This window comes from Sus scrofa, chromosome 2 (genome assembly GCF_054392235.1).
Source record: "Sus scrofa isolate SSC_HxYL_T2T_F1_AM1 chromosome 2, Sscrofa_HxYL_maternal_Yorkshire_Landrace_v2.0, whole genome shotgun sequence".
Lineage (NCBI taxonomy): Eukaryota > Metazoa > Chordata > Mammalia > Artiodactyla > Suidae > Sus > Sus scrofa.
Genome location: NC_139384.1, coordinates 10,442,303 through 10,463,219, shown reverse-complemented (window position 1 = coordinate 10,463,219; position 20,917 = coordinate 10,442,303). Strand labels below are relative to the sequence as shown.

General features: G+C 48.4%; 1 protein-coding gene across 1 annotated transcript; it reads left to right on the top strand.

Annotated features, from left to right (window-relative positions):
- Window positions 1-6,816: 6,816 nt before the first annotated feature.
- Window positions 6,817-14,855, top strand: PAG6 (pregnancy-associated glycoprotein 6; the record flags this gene model as incomplete). Its single annotated transcript, NM_001001536.2, is given in 9 exon segments — window positions 6,817-6,889; window positions 8,275-8,440; window positions 9,762-9,879; window positions 9,970-10,088; window positions 11,213-11,412; window positions 12,340-12,456; window positions 13,912-14,053; window positions 14,139-14,237; window positions 14,530-14,855. Coding segments are annotated over 9 exon segments (1,170 nt in total). The 3' UTR covers window positions 14,686-14,855.
- Between the last annotated feature and the right edge of the window lie 6,062 nt (window positions 14,856-20,917).

The following is a 20,917-nucleotide window of genomic DNA, read 5'->3' as shown; positions in this document are numbered from 1 at the left end:
GGTTCCCACCACCACCACCCAAGAGACCATACCCACATGGGCAGAGGAAGATATTCCCATGGCTGTCCTGCCTCTCCTCCTCTTGCCCTCTCCAACAATGGTGCCTTGCTTTTCCTGGGGGCCTACGGCTCTTCCCACATTCCCTAGGCTGTGGCCCCTGCTCCCCAGCCCATTCTTTCGTGGTCCCAGGGCTGCTTCCGGTGATCCTCCTTCCTTCCAGAGTGATGTTGGCTCCCCACATGGCTCCCTAATCCCTCAGGCTGCCTCCACACAGCCAATCCCAGTCCTCTCCCAAGAACTGACCTCTGAAGCCTGAGTCTCAGTGCCCAGCCCCCACCCAAGCATCTCAGGATGTGGTGTCCTGGGGCGGTGGTACCAAAGGTCCATGCACCTCGCTCTCTGCTTTGCCCTCCTAGTCCCACTGCTGCACTTTCCTCTCAGCTGTTAAGGTCCCTCCCTCTCAGCTGATCCCCCCATCAGTTAAGTGGCCCCCAAGCTCTTGGATTCCTTTCCTCTTTCACAGCTTCCTCTCAGGAGTGCTGATCCCATTCTGATTCCTTTGTATTTTTTTTTTTCATTTCCTCCCTCTCTCCCTCTCTCTCCTTCGCTCTTTCTCTCATTTCCTTTTGTTCTACCCATACGCTTGGATGTGTCTTGCCCTTCTTGGAGGCTTAAGCTTTTCTTCCAGTGGTCAGTAGATGTTCTGTGCCAGTCGTTTCACATGCAGATGTTTTCTTCTGTGGTTGCTGGAGAAGGTGAGGGTCATGTCTTACCCCTCGGCCATCCTGATCCCTCCACCCAACTTTCGACAACAAAGGTGAACATTGAGGACATTGTGCTAAGGGAGATAAGCCAGTAACAACAGGACAAATACAGTATGGTTCTACCTCCGTGAATTACCTAAAATAGACACACTCTGAGTTCCCTGGTGGCTTAGCATTTAAGGATTTGGTATGGAAACTGCTGTGGCTCTTTCCCCAGTTTTCCACATGCCTCGGGGTGGACAAAAAAAAAAGTCACACTCATAGAAGCAGAGAGTAAAATTGTGGTCGTCAGGGAGAGGGATAAATGGGGAGTCGCTATTCAACCAGTATGAAGTCTCAGTTATGTAACATGAGTAAGGTCTAGAGACTTGCTGTAAGATTTAGCACAATACTTAACAAGGTTGTAACACACACTTGGTTTCTTTTATAACCACACTGAGGCCAAAACTCAGCCTCTGTCCACTGGTAATGAATAGAAACACAGAGACAGAGTTTGGGGAGAAGAGGAAAAAGATAGCTGTGTGTGTGTGTGTTTAGGGCCACACCCAGAGCATAAGGAGGTTCCCAGGCTAGGGGTCGAATCGGAGCTGTAGCTTCTGCCCTACATCACAGCCACAGCAATGCGGGATCCAAGCCACATCATGGAAATGCCAGAACCTTAACCCACTGAGCAAGGCCAGGGATCAAACATGCATCCTCATGGATACTAGTCTGATTCGTTTCCACCAAGCCACCATGGGAACTCCAGAAAAGGATAGCTATTGTTTACCGGGCAAAGGAAGCCACAGCAGGCTAATGCCTTAAAGACTGTGCCACTCTTGGGAGAGATTAGGTGGTTTTATACCTTGGGGAGTGGAAAGTAGGGCCCCAGATAGGGATCAGGGGAGAGGCCAGCTTGCATTGTTTAGCTGCCCCAGGACTGGTTCCAGTGGTCCCCCTTCTTCCCAGAGTGAAGAAGCCTCCATTAAGCAGTGAACATCTTCCATTTCTTGAAGGTTTTAGTTCTGCAGAAGGGCTCAAAGATATGGTTATACATATTCCTTGAAGAGGAACCAGGACCCTGCCCCAAGGCTGCACTCTTGTCTCTTGACTGCGCCTCCCTGGTCTCTGCATCCCCTCCCTTCCCTGCCTAGCAACTCTTTGAACCTGCCCTTTGGAACTCAGGGAAGGGCACGGAGGCTGAAGCTTACTCCCTAAACATAAGAAATGGGAGACACAGAAAGCCTTGTGTGCCCAGGAGCCCCACATAGCCCTGCTTGGTTTCCACATTTGCTGCATATGGTAGTTTCCAGGCTGGAGGTCAAAGCAGAGCTGCAGCTGAGGCCTTCACCACAGCCAGAACAACTCTGGATCCAAGCCACATCTGCAATCTATGCCACAACTTGTGGCCACACCAGAACCCTAATGTACTGAGCAAGGTCAGGGATCAGACCTACATCCTAAAAGATACTATGTCAGTTCTTAACCCGAGGAGTCAACAGGAACTCCACCACATACGTTTTTTAACTCATACATTCCATTTGTATAATTGTCTCTGTACATGCAGAGTCAGGCATATATATATAACCTCATTCACGTGGCAACGTGGTTCCATGTTTGGGTTCGGGAGTTAGGTTACCTGTGTTCATGCCCAGCCTCTGCTACCCAGAGCAGAGAAACCTCAGGTTCCACGTGCATAGAAATAGAGATCGTAGCAGTTACATGCAGACATCATAAGACTGCTGTGAAAATTAAATGAAATCATGTTGGTACCTTTAGCGCATTACTTAGACCTAGAAAGTGCTCAGGAGTTGTCTGGCTATAATGGTAATGCTGAGTGATGCAGAGAGCTGGGCCCTCCATCCCAACAAGCAAGTGGAATGGCCCTGCCAGACCTCAGTATATCTTCCTCCATGAGACTAGCCGTATTGCAATAGTTGATCTCCTACCTTCAATCAAATGCCAAGATTCTGTTATTCTGTGACTATAATTACATGAGATGTTGGTTCTGAAATGTCACCATGACAGTGAATTCAATCAGGAACAGCTAAAAAAATTATCGTAATTTCATTATTCTGATCAGATTTTTATTATAGCATAGTTGATTCAGTGTTGTGCGATTTCTACTGTACAGCATACTGACCCAGTCACTCATGTATGTACATTCGTTCTCTCCTCCTCTCTTCCATCTCTTCCTCTCTATGTCCAAGAGATTGGACATAGCTCCCTGGGCTGTACAATAGAACCCCACTGCTAACAATTCTAAGGGGAATATTGGCATCCACCAACCCCAAACGCCCCATCCGTCCCACTCCCTCCCCTCTCCCTCCTCCCCCAGGGCAACCACAGGTCTGCTCTCCATGTCCATGATCTGTTTCTGGTTTGCAGATAGGATCATCTCTAGCCATACTTTAGATTCCACACATAAGTGATATCATACACTGTTTGTCTTTCTCTTTGAGACTTACTTCACTTAAGTAGGAGAATCCTTGTCTGGCGCCTTAGACCCCTCGGCCATCCTGGCACTTTTATTGGAGGCTTTTTATTTCACATGTAAACCTCCTTTCTCTTTTCCACTGAAAGTCTTGCTTCATAACGACATTAGCAAAATTACTTACATGTTTTAAATTTCAAATTTCAAATTTTTAGTTTCAAATTTCTTTAACCAGTTTGTTTGTTTGCTTTGGTTTGCTTTTGCTTTGAGGGAAGGGTTAATGATTTGTTTGTGTTTAGTCCTTAGAAAATAAGTCACTAGGAATATAGAGTCAAAATTCTGCATTTTCAAGCCACTTAAGTAATATGTTTTTCTATGTGGCTATGTCACCAACTTGATGCAATTAGGTTCATTTGTTTTAGTTGGTTCTCAATCTTGACAGATGAGTTTATCTATTTTTTGATTCTGAAACACATTGACATGGTTGCAAAGGCAAACTAGAAAGCAAGAAAAACCTCACTTCCATCCCTTCCCCTCCCCCATGAGATTAAACTTGTATTCAATTTTGGTTTGTTCTTCCACTGTTGCTTATTGAAAATGTACATGTATATGTATGTAAAAGCAACAAACTCAAGCACGGTTCTGGGCCCTCTTTCTTTAAGGCCTAAACAGTTACAATATATAAAATAGATAAACAAAAAGACCTACCATATAGTAGAGGGAATTCTCAATTTTTTTTCTTTCTATGGCCACACCCACGGCATATGGAAGTTCCCAGGCTAGGGGTCAAATCACAGCTAGAGCTGCTGGCCTACACCACAGCCACAGCAACGTGGGATCCGAGCCACATCTGTGAACTACACCACAGCTTACGGCAGTGTCAGATCCTTAACCCACTCATCCAGGACAGGGATCAAACCCGCATCCTCATGAGCACTGTGTCTGGTTCTTAACTCTCTGAGACACAACAGGAATTAGAACTCAATGCTTTACAATAACCGATAAGAGAAAAGAATCCAAAAAAATGAGATATACATGTATGCATAAATGAGTCACTTGGCTGTGCCCCTAAAATTAACACAACATTGTAAATGAACTAGACTTCCACTTTTAAAAATACCTTTAAAAAAGAAAAAATGCACTTTCATTTTAATCACATAATAACCAAAAAAAAAGAAAAATACCTAAACAGTATAGCCTGGATATGTCATCCATTCCACTCCTCTCCACACCCGCATTATACCCAGCTGTGCACCTGCCCTAAATATCTGAATCGACCCTCCCCTGTGGATGCTCACCTCAGACATATTTATAAGCTTTTGCTTTTACAAATAATGTTGCAGTGAACAGCTTGCACCTAGCACATATGTCATTTTGCATTTTTGCAGTGTATCTTTGAGATAGGTCCCTAGAGGGAACTTTGCTGAATTAAAGGGCATACATGTGTGGTTTGCTAGATACTGTCAGGTCCCCTCCATAAGGACTGAATCAGCAAACCTCAATCGTAACAAGGTACAAAAATGAGGAAAAAGACACAGTGGCCCCTACAACTTCTGTCAGCCGCCTAATGACCAGGTTAGCCTCGCATTGTTCTCCCCCATGGACAGGCCTGGGCAGATCTCAGGCAGGACCACCCAAGTCCAGGGAGCCCTGAAGGAGCCACCAAATGCCACTAGGTTCACTTTGGCTGCAATACTAGTTTAACCAGTAGCCCTGTTCATCTCAAGCTGAGAAGAAGCTCAGAATGGTCTTTCTTATTTTTTTTGTTTTGTTTTGTTTTGTTCTGTTTTCTTCAATTGATAAGAAACTTAAAAATTAATAATTTCACAATATCTTTGTTTTGACAAACTAAGTATTTCAAGGCATGGAGCCTACTGGGGAATTATAACAAGTTTCTGTTGTGGCTCACCAGGTTGAGAACCACACTAGTATCCATGAGGATGCCACTGTGATCCTGGGCCTTATTCAATGGGTTAAGATCAGGTGTTGCCATGAACTGTGGCATAGGTAAAGGAAGAGGCTCAGATCTGGCAAGGCTGTAGCTGTGGTGTAAGCCTCAGCTGCAACTCTGATTCCACCACTAGCCTGGGACATTCCACAGGATGCAGGTGCAGCCCTAAAAAAAGGGGGGGGGGCCCAGTCATTGCACAGTGGTTAACGAATCCGACTAGGAACCATGAGGTTGCGGGTTCGATCCCTGCCCTTGCTCAGTGTTTTAAGGATCTGGCATTGCCATGAGCTGTGGTGTTGGTCAAAGACTGGGCTCGGATCCTGAGTTGCTATGGCTCTAATCTACAGCTCCAATTAGACCCCTAACCTGGAAACCTCCATATGCCGAGGGAGCAGCCCTAGAAAAAAGCAAAAAGACAAAGAAAGAAAGAAAGAAACAAAGAAAGAAACAAAGAAACAAACAAAGAAACAAAGAAAGAAAGAAACTGATTGACAGCAAATGGAATTCTATATTCTTTGGCTTATCTGTCCCCACTGGTCTTTCTTGACAAATGGAAGGAAAAGTCACATGGTTAAGATGCATTTAGTCTCTTATTCATTTGACCAATGTGGCTGGAACCTCCTCTCTGTCCCCTCTTGACTCCCACCCCCAGGCAAGAAAGAAAACCCTGCACAGCCTACAGGTTGAATCCAGCACACAGGTGCTTGAGGTTGGGATCACATGTTTCTTTGGGGGAAAACAATGAGAGGGAGAAAAAATTAGTAGCTAACATTTGAAAACAGGGGATTTCACATAAATATCCAGACTTCTGACTTCTCTGGAAAACGTAGCCAACCATCCTGCTTTACAGCATGGCAGCCACTGGTTGGAGCTGAGTAGGGGCTGCCACAGCCCAGGATGCCCATCCAACCAGGCCATTCATTGACTTTGCATCCTGGGCCATGCGTTTCTGAGAACTGCCCTAGACGGCCAGCTCCCTGAAGACAAGGACTGCCTGTGTCTTACTCAACTTTGACTTCCTGGCATCTAACCTGGACCTAGGCGCACAGGGTCCTCCATTAATGAGTGTTGGATGAATAAAACATGTTTTGGATGCATGTGTCCCACTTCTTCCAATATTAAAATTGTGCCATAATAATTCCCTCTAGCCTAGGACTTGGAAGACAAATGGCACCCCAGGTGTCATGATCTGTGCTATGGGTCCCTACCTAAAGCCACTTGTATGTCAGGAGGCGGCACTTAAGTCTTCACTTTGCCATTTGAACTCTTTTCCTCCTCAAAATCTCTGCTACAACAGAGGACAGAAAGGCACACCTCACAAAGTGGCTGCCAAGACCACACAAAACTATGAAATGCCAAGCATGGCCCCCAGCACTTATTTTTATCACATTGTTAGCAGTGTTTCATCTCCAATGTCACAGTGTCTCTCAATTCTTTGTTAATCCCCCCACTTTGATTTCGTTGTGCAGCTAAGCCCCAAGGAAGAGATAGAAGTAGAATCTCTGTATTCTGAGAATTTTCTAAGTCCACCCCCAAGGATATCAATGGAGGCTAAGATCTTATCAGGAGGTCTATTTCTTATCAGGTCCAATGGTGGCCGAGAGGGGACGATACAGGCATGTCAGAGCATATATAACTAGGAGTTTCCAGCCACCACTGCATGCTCAGAACTCCCTCTTTCCTGAGTACCTGGACCCAGGAAAGAAGCATGAAGTGGCTTGTGATCCTTGGGCTGGTGGCCCTCTCAGACTGCTTAGTCATGTAAGTACGGGGACTAGAACTGACAACATCTCTCTCTATGGAAGGTTTCTTGTCGCCCTGGCATCCTCTTATTCCTCCACACATTGGGGTTAGAAGGGAATGCCATCATTCCTGACAGTCTTAAACCTCAGCTCTCACTGACTGATAAGTACTTTGCATGGGAACCATGGGGCCCAAGGGTCTTGGGGAAGGGCTGCGGGATTGCACAACTCTGGGGGCACCAGTCCCATCACAACCCAAGTGAAAAATGGCACGCCTTGGATTTGTTCCGTGCACATCCCAGGCAACTGTCAGCGTGATCCTGTGGAAAGCATTTCTCCTGCATTTGCTCCTAGGTCTTCTCTCGGCTCTCTCTCCATTTCTGTGTCGATGTGTTTCTAGTGCTTCACCTGTGGATCTCTCTTCTTTCTCTCCATCTCTTTGGCTGACTCTACCCATGAAGAACACTCGGAGGTTTTGTTCATTTTCCTTTCAATTCTGATTCTTCCCCATTCACTAGCCTCTTTTTATGTGTGTGTGTGTGTGTGTGTGTCTTTTCGTCTTTTTGCCATTTCTTGGGCTGCTCCCGTGGCATATGGAGGTTCCCAGGCTGGGGTCTAATCGGAGCTGTAGCCACCAGCCTACACCAGAGCCACAGCAATGCGGGATCCGAGCCGTGTCTGCGACCTACACCACAGCTCATGGCAATGCCGGATCATTAACCCACTGAGCAAGGGCAGGGATCGAACCCGCAACCACATGGTTCCTAGTCGGATTTGTTACCACTGCGCCACGATGGGAACTCCCGCTAGCCTCTTAATTGGCACAATTTATTCCCCATCTCCTGGCTCCATCTCTCATCCCTTTCTTCGGCTTGAGCCCTGGAGAAAGATCAGGAGGCCTACTGCTAGGCCTTTTGACCTCTAACAAGCAGTATGACCACAGCCAAGTCACAGACTCCCTGTCCTGCATTTCAAAGTCCTTCTCTCTAAAAAGAGGATCACGATCCCCCTTCTGCCTCCTCCCAGAGCTACTGTGAGGCAGATACTCTTGGATGACAATAGCGATGGGATCGGCTACCATGGTGGAGACTTCCCACACACAAGGCACATGACTTCCATCCTCTTCCTTAACAGCCAGAACATTCTATGTAGGGGGCGGGGGCTATTGCATTCAACCTGGGTGCCACTGGAGGCTCCAAGGGCTCCCATGGCTTTTGCAACATTACAGGAAAGAACCTGTATTCAAACCTAGGCCCTTGCCATGGTCTTTGCAGGATGACACTCCTCATAACAATGCTTGGAAAATACACAGCGTCGGTACAATGGAGGGTGACAGTCCTTCTACAACATGGACAGCTGTTGGCTATCTCTTGTTTTTTTCCTTTTCCCAATGCACCGTGAAAGGATCCCTCTCACGAAGGTCAAGTCCGTCCGAGAAAGCCTCAGAGAAAAAGGCTTGCTGAAAAATTTCCTCAAGGAACATCCTTACAACATGATCCAGAATCTCCTGAGCAAGAATTCTTCCCATGTCCAGAAATTCTCTTATCAGCCGCTGAGGAACTACCTGGATGTGAGTGAAAGGGGAGGAAGGCTCCACAGCGCCCCCTGGTGCTCTGGTCAAGCCTGGGGTTCCCCAGGAGGGGCCAGGAGGGATGTTGGGGCTGGGGCCCCTTCAGGAAGCAGAACCACAGGGGGATCTGGCGCCTCACACCCAGAGGAGAAGGCACTCCCACCCTCAACTCTTGGTCTGAGGTGACTGGGCCCAGAGATGACCCGGTGGCACTGAACCTCCACTTCTGTGCCAGGGAGTTGTCATTGGCACGTGGAGCTTTTGGGGTTTTTTGGTGGCTAGGGCCAGCACCCAAAGCATATGGAAGTTCCCAGGCTAGGAGTTGAATTAGAGCTGCAACAACCAGCCTACACCACAGCCAGGCATTTCAAGCCACGTCTGCTACTACACCACAGCCCAGGGCAATACCATTCTTCAACCCACTGAGTGGGGCTAGGGATCCAACCCAATCCTCACAGATCCTAGGGGGGTTCATCATGGCTGAGCCACAGCTGGAACTCCCAAGATTCTTCTTCTTGAACTAAAGGAACCACTTAGTTACAGATGAAGAGTGAATCATGTCTAATTAAACAATAAAGCCAACTGCAAAGCAACTTTGAAGCCACAGACTGTGGAAGTCCTTCCAGCCCACGTAGACACTAAAAGTTTATGAGTAAAAGTTATTGAGCTCCTAGAGTGGGTGATGCTGTAGAAATCTAATACTATATTGTTATGGCTACTGATTTCTTTCTTTTTTTTTTTTTTGTCTTTTTTGCCTTTTGAGGGCTACACTGCAGCATATGGAAGTTCCTAGGCTAGTGGTTATGTCAGAGCTACAGCTGACAGCCTATGCCACAGCCACAGGGATGGGGGGATGCAAGCTGTGTCTAAGACCCACACTGCAGCTCATGGCAATGCCAGATCCTTAAACCACTGAATGACGCCAGGGATCAAACCTGTGCCCTCACGGATACCACTCAGGTTCCTTAACTGCTGAGCAACTACGGGATGGCTACTGATTTTGAAAAAGATCTTATCTCTTCGTCAAGAACACATAGCCCAGCCTGAGACACAGACAAAGAATAAATGAATGTCACAATAAAGGGCCAACTGCGTGCTGTTGACAGGACAAGGATTGAGTGTGGGCAAAGGAAAGAGAAGGACGTGCTCAGGATGGGCCTTGAGGGGGACACTGGAGAGCTGCTCCAATGAGGCACTGGTCTGAGCACAGGCTATGAGGTGGGGCCGTGCACAAGGGACCTCAAGGTTGGTGGCACTTCCCAAAACCAAGGTGACCAGGGCAGTCAGTTCTGCCCTGACCACCCCTCCCCGCTCCCTATAGATGGTCTACGTGGGCAACATCAGCATCGGCACACCCCCGCAGCAGTTCAGCGTCGTCTTTGACACCGGCTCATCAGACCTCTGGGTGCCCTCCATCTACTGCAAAAGCAAGGCCTGTGGTGAGTGCCCTCCCCACCCACCTTGTGCTGCCCCGACCCCCCTTCTCGGACCTCGGCAAGCTCACAGATACGCATCTCCTCTATCTGCAGTTACACACAGGTCCTTCAACCCTTCCCACTCCAGCACCTTCCATGACCGGGGCAAATCCATCAAGTTGGAATACGGCTCTGGGAAGATGTCAGGATTTCTTGGCCAAGACACCGTTCGGGTAATGTGGATACCACAAGCTCAGGCAGGGCTGGCCCTGGAGGGACTGTTGCTTCCCAGACAGACACAGATCCCTGGGGAGGAAGTACATCTGCTGACACACAAACTCTCAGAAATGCTGACCCAGAGAAATGTCTGCGTGTGGATTTGCTGCTCAGGTGTCACTTTGCTGGCAGCACTGGGGTGGGGGGAGTAAAACACACACATTTCTGTTCCCCCACTAGGCCTGGCACTGGGCCAGGCACTTCCACTGTGATCATGGTTTAGTCCTGCAGCCCCTCCCCCCTGCAGCAGGTACTGTCATTACCTCCTTTGTACAGATTAGGGAACTGAGGTGCAGAGAACAAGGGCCTTGGCCAAGGTCACCCACCCATCTGGTAAGCGGTGAAGCTGGGCTGGCCAGTCAGAACTGAGCTGTTGTGGGGCCTTGGGGAGAGAGAATAAAACTGATCTGGGGACCCTGGGGAGCAGCCCAGGGCTTCAGGCACTCAGGCAGGGGAGGCAGGGGGCCAAAGATGTGGGAGCAACCTGCTAAGTGCATTCTTACTCTAGGCGGTCTTGGAGTATCTAATTAAAACTCAGGCCGGCCTCCTCATAAGGGCCTGGGTATTCTCTTTCTCTTCCTCTTTCCTCTCTCTCTCTCTCTCACACACACACTGCATGTTTCTCAGGCGGAATATTCATAAGAACCTTGAAGTTACCTTTTATAATGGGCATCTGTCTTACTGTGTGGATGCAGAATCCACAATGCATTGCAACAAACTCATCCCTTTCTGCCATCAGATCCCAGGGATGCCAAAGGAAAGGCTACCCTGCCCTCTACTCATTCTCCTCAGGTGGGAACCATGTGGTCCTGCCTTGAGCCTCTCTCCCCCCAGGACAAGGGCATAAGGCCAGTCTACTAACTGGAGATAGCATTTGCAGAAGGAGCCGCTGTGGGTTGAAATCCAGAGCCCAGCTACAAGTGAACTGGATCCCTGTCCTACCTTGACCTATGGTCAACTCCGAGGCCCAGGCAGGCCTTAGTTTCCTGCAAGATGATGGCATCTCTGGTGCCCCTCCATCCTAGCAAAGTCCCAGGCCTGCTTCCCAAAATTTCATGTGGAAACACCCCTTCTCCCACAGATCGGCCAACTCACAAGCACGGGCCAGGCATTTGGCCTGAGCAAGGAGGAGACTGGTAAGGCCTTTGAACATGCCATCTTCGATGGCATCCTGGGCCTGGCCTATCCCAGCATCGCCATCAAAGGGACCACCACCGTCATTGATAACCTAAAGAAGCAAGACCAAATTTCTGAGCCTGTCTTTGCCTTCTACCTGAGCAGGTAAGTCTGAGCTGCACAAACCCTGTCTCCACATCAGCTCTAAGAGGGTTTAAGTTGCATGAAAAATTCTAGCGTACACAACCCAGAAGTTTTCTGAGAGATAGTTTAGACTAGGGTAACCAACTCTAACGTAAGGCCACAATTGGTCACTCAACTGGTTACTATCAATACACTTTCATTGGAACACAACCATGCTCCTGGGGCCAAGGGCAGCACTTGGTCCAGAGAGGTGGAGGGAAGAGGAGGAGCAGTGGAGGGGTCAGGATTCAGGTGGGAGGAGGAGAGAACGGGATTCGCTGACGGATTCGATAAGGAAGGGAGGACAGGGATGGGGGGACTCTTTCTTCCTCACTCACATTTGACCAGGAGCCCAGGACCAGCTAGAGCACTGGCAGGGGCCAGTGCGAAAGGAACATGTGGGACCCCTTGTGGAAAAAGCTTGAGTTTCAGGACAGAGATGGCAGAGGCACGGGGCCCTGCTGAACGGGGGGCCCATGGATGGCTCAGGTCACAGGCCCAGGAACCTGGCCCTGGGTGAGCCTGATCCATGCCCTTAGTGACCTCAGGTCTCAGCTTTCCTGAAAATTGACAGGCTGGCCCAGTGGAAGCCACAGCCCTCCAGGCTGGGGTCCCCTGAGGGACTCTCTCAGTAGGCTGATTGCAGGAAAGGACCAGGCCCTCCAGGAAGGGTGGGTGCTCAGAGCCTGGCCAGGTTGCCCAGGTTCAAACCTCTCCTGGGCCACTCATTAGCTGATCAGGTACTCAACCCTCTGTGCCTCAATTTCTGCATCTGTAAAATGGGATCATAGCAGTGCCTGTGAGGGGTGGATAAGCACAGCCCTCAACCGCACCTGGTGTGTGGCCACGTTGAGAAAAGCCACCCATTATTCTCCTACACTCAGCCCTCCCTCTCCCTCCTCTCCTCAGTGACAAAGAGGAGGGCAGCGTGGTGATGTTTGGTGGCGTGGACAAGAAATACTACAAAGGAGACCTCAAGTGGGTGCCCCTGACACAAACTAGCTACTGGCAGATCGCCTTGGACAGGTAAGCCCCTCCCTCTGAGGGCCACACTGAGGGATGTCCCCACACATGCGCCCAGACACGGACTGGTTCACACCCCTGCATGTGCAGAGACACACCGTCTCACACACACACACACACACACACACAGATACACACACACATACACTCCACAGACAGATACACACATAGAAACATGTACAGAGACACACATAGAAACACACACAGGCACACAGAGACACACAGATGAACAGACACAGACATACACAGACAGACACAAACACATCTCAGAGGTTTATATTTACCCAGGCCTCCTGACCAGGGTCCTGACAAGGGCCCAGTGATGCTTGTGCAACCCGGGGATGCTGCAGCTTCCGCTGTGGGAGGCAGACGGGGACCATGGGTTGAGGTCCCTAAAGGGTCCTGAAAGGAGGATCAGGGAGACTTCCACGAGCCTGAGCAGGCTGGTGCTAAGATGACCAACCGTCCTCGGCTACCCAGGCCCAAGCAGGTGATTAGGGCACAGGACCGCCAGTGGGAAAACAGGACAAATCCTGGACAAACTGGGAAAACGGGTCTCCTTAGGGAGAAGCTACCCAGGAGTGCAGAGAGGTTGGCTACATTCCTGAGACTGGAAAGCACATCAGACAGAGAGACGCCTCCTGACCCTGACCCACCCAGCCCCATCCCAGGCACACAGGGAGACAGGGGCTATGACAGAGGCCACCAGGGAGCTGGGACCCAAGAGTGGCCTCAGAACAAGAGGCAGGAGTTGAGCCCCTCACACAAGAGCTTCCATGTCCCTTGGAGGCCCCTGGGCAATGTCGCTCATCGCCTGCCCGGGAGCCTCAGTGTCTGAGCCAGCCCAGGGGGCAGGGCTGGGGGACAAGCTCTCCCAGGGCACCCTGGGTCCCCCTCCCCACCACTCTAATGAGCATCTGCTGCCCCAGAGAACCTCCAACATTCAACAAACCCATGGTGTGGATTTACTGTGTGCTGGGCCCTGAGGATACCCCTTGTTCTTACAGACCTAGCATCTAGGAAGGTGGACATTCAGGAAACAAGTCCCACAAAGAATGAATTACCACTTTGCTCCAGGCTAGACATGAAGAAGTGTGTACAGAGAATATCCAAGAGAAGAGCCTGATGTAGTCGGTGGGGGAAGAGGTAGAGGGGGGAGAATTCCCTGAAATGTGACAATGAAGCTGCAACCCAGATGATGAGGAGAAATCAACCAAAGGGGATGGGGGCCTTCTAGACAGGGTGACCAGCATGTGCCAAGGCCCTGAGGCACAAATGAGCCCGGTGCATTCAGGAACTGAAAGGAAATCAAGGAAAGTGAAATGACCAGAGCAAAGGAAAACAGAGTGGGGACAAGAGCTGGAGGACTGTTCTGGAGACAGTCGTGGGTGGGGGCGGTGGCAGCAGTGGGAGACTTCAGCGTGACCCTGGTGCCCCCTTTGTCCCACTGTCTCTCAGGATCACATGCAGAGGGAGAGTCATTGGTTGTCCCCGCGGCTGCCAGGCCATCGTGGATACCGGGACGTCGATGCTGCATGGCCCAAGTAAAGCGGTGGCCAAAATCCATTCTCTCATCAATGCCAAGCACTTTGAGAAGGAGGTGAAGTATCAGGCCACAGGGTCACTCTGGGGCTCTTCACAGGAAAGATCAGCTGAACCAACCACTCTCCCTCTTTCTCTAACAGTATGTCGTCCCGTGTAATGCCAGGAAGGCCTTGCCAGACATCGTCTTCACCATTAACAATGTCGACTACCCAGTGCCAGCTCAAGCCTACATCCGAAAGGTCAGGGGCCAACCATGGGGGCTGGTTCTTAAATCTGCAATGTGTGGGACCAGTGCACTGCTGGATGCCTGGAGAAGGGGGACCTCTAAAGGCCAAGATGCACCCCAGCAGTTCCCACCCCCACCACCCACCACTGACCACTCATCACCAAATGGCTGTGGCCAGGGTGGGGGCCAGGGCCTCCCACAAAACCAGTCTCTTGAAGGCAAAGGGAAGACTAGGATCTGGATACGGAGGTTGGGCAGCAGCAGGTGAGGGCTCAGGCTCACGGCTGTGTCTTTCCTTCTCCCAGAATGCTAATAATAACCGCTGCTACAGCACCTTTGAGGATATCATGGATACCTTGAACCAGAGGGAGATTTGGATCCTGGGTGATGTCTTCTTAAGGCTGTACTTCACTGTTTATGATGAAGGACAGAACAGGATTGGCCTGGCTCAGGCCACATAAATGCTGGGGCTGCTTCAAGCAACATCCAGGCCAACCCCTCCAAACACACATTCCCTCACACCCAGGGCATTCTCGCCCAGGGAGGGCAGCTTGAACGGGGTTCGGTGCTCTGAAAAGCCCTGTTCTCAGTAAAGAATAAAGGATTGCCTTTGCAATGGTGCTACTACCAACCAGCGCCTCTCTCTGAGTCTCTCTGGGCGGTGCTTCATAATAGCGCAGGACTTGACGACCTAGTCTGAACCACAAGTGAGAGGAGCCCATCTCCACGAATTTTCCAAGGGAAGGGCAGACCTCTTGGAAAGATAGTGGAGATCGGGGATCCAGGAATCAGCACAGATCCAAACATCTCAGACCCTGGACCCAAGTCATCAGAAGCCATCAGCTCACGCTTCCTCTCCATTGCTCTTTCCCTCTTCCCATCTTTGACTCTCTTAGCCTCTCTCTTACCTTTCCTCCCTCAGGCTTCTAAACATACTGAAGGACTCCGCAGCTGCCTGCCCCAAGGTTTTATATTCCAAAAGGCATCTAACCCCTTGGGAAACAAGCGCACAAAAGAGCGGGGTACCAGGGAGGGCTCTGATTGGTCCACCTGAGGTCATGTGTCCAACCCTGGACCAACCATCACGGAGGGGGTCGTGGGTACTCTGATTGGTTTAACTTGGTCACATGGCCCTGCCCTGCAGAGACCAGGATTGACAGGTTCTTCCAGAACCATTATTGGAGCTGGGGAGAAGTGGCCCCAAGTAAGTGCCAGAGGGATATTCTAGATTACAGAACAGTGTGTGACTATCCCAGAAACTGTGCCACATTCTCAGAGGGATGGTAAAGGTTAATAAAAATAGATGCTAGGGAGGCGCCGTCGTGGCACAGTGGTTAACGAATCTGACTGGGAACCATGAGGTTGCGGGTTTGGTCCCTGCGCTTGCTCAGTGGGTTAACGATCTGGCGTTGCTGTGAGCTGTGGTGTAGGTTGCAGACGCGGCTCAGATCCTGCGTTGCTGTGGCTCTGGCGTAGGCCGGTGGCTACAGCTCCGATTAGACCCCTAGCCTGGGAACCTCCATATGCCGCGGAAGCGGCCCAAAGAAATAGCAAAAAGACAAAAATAAAAAAATAGATGCTAGGCAGTGCCTTATCCTTGAGTGGTTAAGGAACCGCCTTGTGGCTGGTGTCACTGCTGTGGCTCAGGTTCAATCCCTGGCCCCTGGATGTGCTACAAGACTGGCAAAAAAAAAAAAAATTCTATTCTTACCCTCTCAGAGGACCTTTGACAGTGGCCCTCTGCTCCAGAAGGGCTTTGGTTGACGCCCTGCAAACTAGAATGTTCCCCTTATCCCCCACCCCCACCCCAGCCATCAGCTCTCTGCCACCCACTCCTGTACTATCCTTCCCAGTCCCACTTCTGGGGTGACAGACACATGTGGATGCCCAAGCCATCCCCACTCCTTTGAGGCCCCAGCATGGCCCTCATCTTGGCCTCAAATACTGTTGGTGGGGCTGTGTAAAGGGGGGAACATGATGCACAAAGACATCAGCCTTTCAGAGCTTCCTCCAGAGGGCAGAGACACAAACCACCTGGTCCCAGCTGCCATGGTTGGGCACGTTTGCAGACCCAGATAGTTGCCCAGGCTAGACAGAAGGAGTCAGAGGCAAAGGGAGGTCCTGATGGAAGAAGGAACAGGGAGGAATAAATAAGATGGAAAACACACCCAACTCACCCAAAGTATCTGCACTTTGCTTCGCTCAGGCAAGAAAATGTCAGCTACAGGACTGTCTTCCTCCCTTCATGTTTTCATTCAGTACAAATTTACCAAGCACTTGAACTATGTGCCAGGTACTGTGGTGGATCCCAGAGATAGAGGGCTGGGTTAGGAGCCCACCACCCAGGCGTGGAGACAGATAAACAGACCCCCAGTGGCAAGGGCCAGATGGAGAAAACGGCAGAGGTGTTGAGATACAACTGGGTTTTGGCTTAATGGAGACTCAAGCAAAGAGTTTGTGAGACTCGTTTTCCAAGTGGTCCTTGTGGAGCCATAAGCAATGCCTCTCCTGGTGAGAAACCACCAATAACAGTCGTAATAATCAGCCCCAGTTGATGACACGTGCAGTCTCCCTGTTTCCTCATGAGCCCCTGCAGGGCGTGATCCCCATGGTACAGATGAGGGAAGTCTCCTCCCATCTTCTGGTTCCAGTACCAGTGACAGGCACACAGTAGGTCCTCAATAATTCCATGTTGAATAAATGAATGGATGGATCCGTAAGTGCTTTCACTAGAACACACTGCTGCACCCATGCTGGGGATCATGTATGATGTCAGCATGGCTTATTTCCGTAATAGCAACCTGAAACGGCCAGGCTTTTCTCCCTAGATGAGCCTAAGGGAGGGGCTGAAGCAGGTGTCTGTTAATAAGCCTGCTATTCTTCAGTCTCTATTTTGGCAGCCTGTGCCACCAACATGAGGATAAATTCTGATTTTCAAAGAAAACATCTTATCCTACACTCCACCTTTATCCTCTACTAATTGCAGACCACAGAGTTGATAGCCTTCCGTGAGAGAAAAAGTAGGAAAAACAGGAAAAAGATAAATCTGGAGTTCCCATTGTGGCTCAGTGGAAACGAGCCCAAATAGTACCCATGAGGATGGAAGTTTGACGCCTGGCCTCACTCTGTGGGTTAAGGATCCAGCATTGCCATGAGGTGTGGTGTGTGTTGCAGACGTGGCTTGGGCCCTGAGTACCCGTGGCTGTGACATAGGCTAGCAGCTGCAGCTCTCATTCAACCCCTAGCCACGGGTCTCAGGTGCAGCCCTAAAAAGCAAGAAAAGAAAAGAAAAGGAAAAAAATTTTTAGAGATAGATCTTGAACGTTTCTTGTGAGTGTATAAATTGGTATAGTCTATTTGGAGATGATTTATCCCTAAAATAAGTATGGTTCTCTCCCAGAAATCTTGCTTCTAAGATTTATGCTAAAGCAATGATCACAAACAAATATTAATAAGCACCCACAAACATTAATAAGCAAGGATGCAATCCTCAGGGCCTCTTACAAAAGGGAAAATCTAGGACATCCCAAGGCTCATTCAAGTATACACAGCGCGGATCAGCCATCGAGCAACTGCCTTAAAATTGTGTTTGGGGGAGGCATTCAGTGTTAGGAGATATTTTTCCAATACAACACTGAGAGAAAAGAACAGAATACAAAACAGCATGATCCCCAGGTTGCTAAGCACGTGGAAGACACTGCAGCATCCTGGCCAGGCAAGTACATCCTGGAGCTCTCCTGCCTGGTGCACATCCCACCTCTGACACCTACAGGTCATGTGACCTTGATAAGTTCTTCTCTGGACAGCAGTTTCCTCTTCTGTAAATTTGGAATGAGGATAGATCCTCTCACATGGATCCTCAAGAAAAAGCACATTAAGTGACAATGAGATATCACCTCACACCTACTAGTGTGGTCATTATAAAAAACAAAAGATGACAAGTGTGGAGGAGGACATGGAACCCTGTGCTGGTGGGAATGGACAAGGATGCAGCTGCTGGCAAACAGAAGGGAGGTTCCTCCAACACTTGAAAAGAGAATTGCTATTTAATCCAGCAATCCCACTTCTGGAATCCCACTTCTGGGTAGTTATTCCCCCCAAATTAAAAGCAGGATCTCAAAGGGATATTTGTACTGTCCTGTTCATTGCAACATTATTCACAATAGCCCAGATGTGGAAACAACTTAGATCCATTAACATTTGAATGGATGAAGAAAATATGATACAGACATACAATGGAATATCATTCAGCCTTAAAAAAGGAGGAACTCCTGCCATTTAAAAAAAAAGTAGTTAATTTAGAATGTTCTGTCAATTTCTACTGTACAGGAAAATAACCAAGTTATACATTTATATACATTCTCTTTCTCATATTATCTTCCATCATGTTCTATCATAAGTGATTGGATATTGTTCTCTGTGCTATACAGCAGGATCTCGTTGCTCATCCATTCTAAATGTAATAGTTTGTATCTAATAACCCGATACTTTTACTCCATCCCACTCCCTCCCCCTCCAACTTGGCAGCCACAAGTCTGTTCTCTAAGTCCCTCAGTTTCTTTCTCTTCTGGAGATAGGTTCGTTTTGCCACAATGCAGATTCCATGTATGAGATATCACATGATATTTTCCTCTCTTTCTGAATTACCTCATTTAGTATGAGAACCTCTAGTCACATCCATGTTAACACAAACGGCATTCTTTTGACTTTTGTTATGGCTGAGTAATATTCCATGGTGTCTATGCACTACATCTTCTTAATCCAGTCATCTGTCAATGGACATTTAGGTTGTTTCCATGCCTGGGCTATTGCAAAGAGTGCTGCAGTTTTTATCATAGGGGTGCATGTAGCTTTTGGAATGAAAGTTTGGTCTGGATATATGCCCAGAGTCGGATTGCTTGATCATATGTCAGTTCCATACGTAGTTTTCTGAGGTACCTCCAAACTGTCTTCCAAAGGGGTTGTACCAATGTACATTGCCACCAAGAGTGTAGGAGGGTTCCCTTGTCTCCACAGCCTCTCCAGCATATCTCATCTATGGACGTATTGATGATGGTCTTTCTGACAAGTGCGAGGGGGTACCTCATGGTAGTTTTGATTTGCATTTCTTTAATGACTAGTGATGTTGAGCATTTTTTCAGGTGTCTGCTGGCCATCCATATGTCTTCCTAGGAGAAATGTCTCTTTAGGTCTTCTGCCCACTTTTCAATTGCATTCTTTGTGCTTTTGCTGTTGAGTTGCAGGAGGTGTTTGTATACTTTGAGAGTAAACCCTTCTTGGTTGCATGGTTTCTAACTATTTTCTCCCATTCTATAGGTTGTCTTTTTGTGGGTTTTATGGTTTCTTTTGCTGTGCAAAAGCTTGTCCGTTTTAGTGGGTCCCTTTGGCTTCTTTTCGTTCCTATTTCTCTTGCCTTAGGGGACTGACCTAAGAAAACATTTGTGTGGTTGACGTCAGAGAATGTTTAGCCTATGTTCTCTTCTGGGAGTTCGATGGTGTCCTATCTTATGTTTAAGTCTGTAAGCCATTGTTAGTTGACTTCTGTGTGTAGTGTGAGGGAGTGTTCTACTTTCATTGATTTACATGCAGGTGTCCAGCTTCGCCAGCACCGCTTGCTCAAGAGACTGTCTTTTTTCCATTTTCTGTTCTTGCTTCCGTTTTGAAGATTCATTGACTACAGTGGTCCATTTCTACTAGGTGTCTGGGCTTATTTCTGGGCTCCCTCTCTCTTCTGTTGCATTAGTCACTATGTCTGTTTTGTACCAGTACCACACTCTCTCGGTTACAGAATATTGTCTGAAGTCTGGGAGAGTTACGTCTCCTGCTTGGTTTTCTTCCTCACTACTGCCTTGGCAATTCAGGCTCTTTTATGGTTCCATACACATGTTTGGATTGTTTGTTCCAGGTGTGAGAAAAATGTCGTCAGTAATTTCATAGGGATCTCATGAACACTGTCGATGGCTTTGAGTGGATGTCATTTTAATAACATGAATGCTTCCAGTGCAAGAGCATGGGATATTTTCCCATTTCTTTGAATCCTCTTTAATTTACTTGATTAATGTCTTATACTTCTCAGCATAGGAGACTTTCACCACCTTGGTCTGGTTTATTCCGAGGCATTTCATACTTTGTGGTGTGATTTCTAAAAGGTATACATTCTTGTTATTCTTTTTGTAATATTTCATTGTTCGTATGTAGAAGGACAGCTGATTTCAGAATGTTAAGCTTGTATCCTGCTACTTTGCTGAATTCATTCATCAGTTCATGTAGCTTTTGGGTAGCGTCTTTAGGGTTTTCTATACATAGTACTATGTCATCTGCATAGAGTTACAATTTTACCTCTTCCCTTCCCATTTGGATACCTTTTATTTCTTTGGTTTTTCTGATTGCTGTGGCTAGGACTTCCAATACCATGTTGAATGCGTTGAATATAAGTGGTGAGACTGGACGTCCTTGTCTTGTTTCAGACTTTAGCAGAAAGGCTTTCAGCTTTTCTCCATTGAGTAGTATATTGACGGTGGGTTTCCCATCAATGGCTTTTATTGTGTTAAGGTATGTTCCCTCTATAGGCATGTTGGTAACAATGTTTATCCTGAATGGATGTTGGATTGTGTCAAATGCCTTTTCTGCATCTGTTGAGATGCTCATGTGGGCTCTGACTTTTCTTTGGTTAATGTGGTGTAGGCTGTTGAT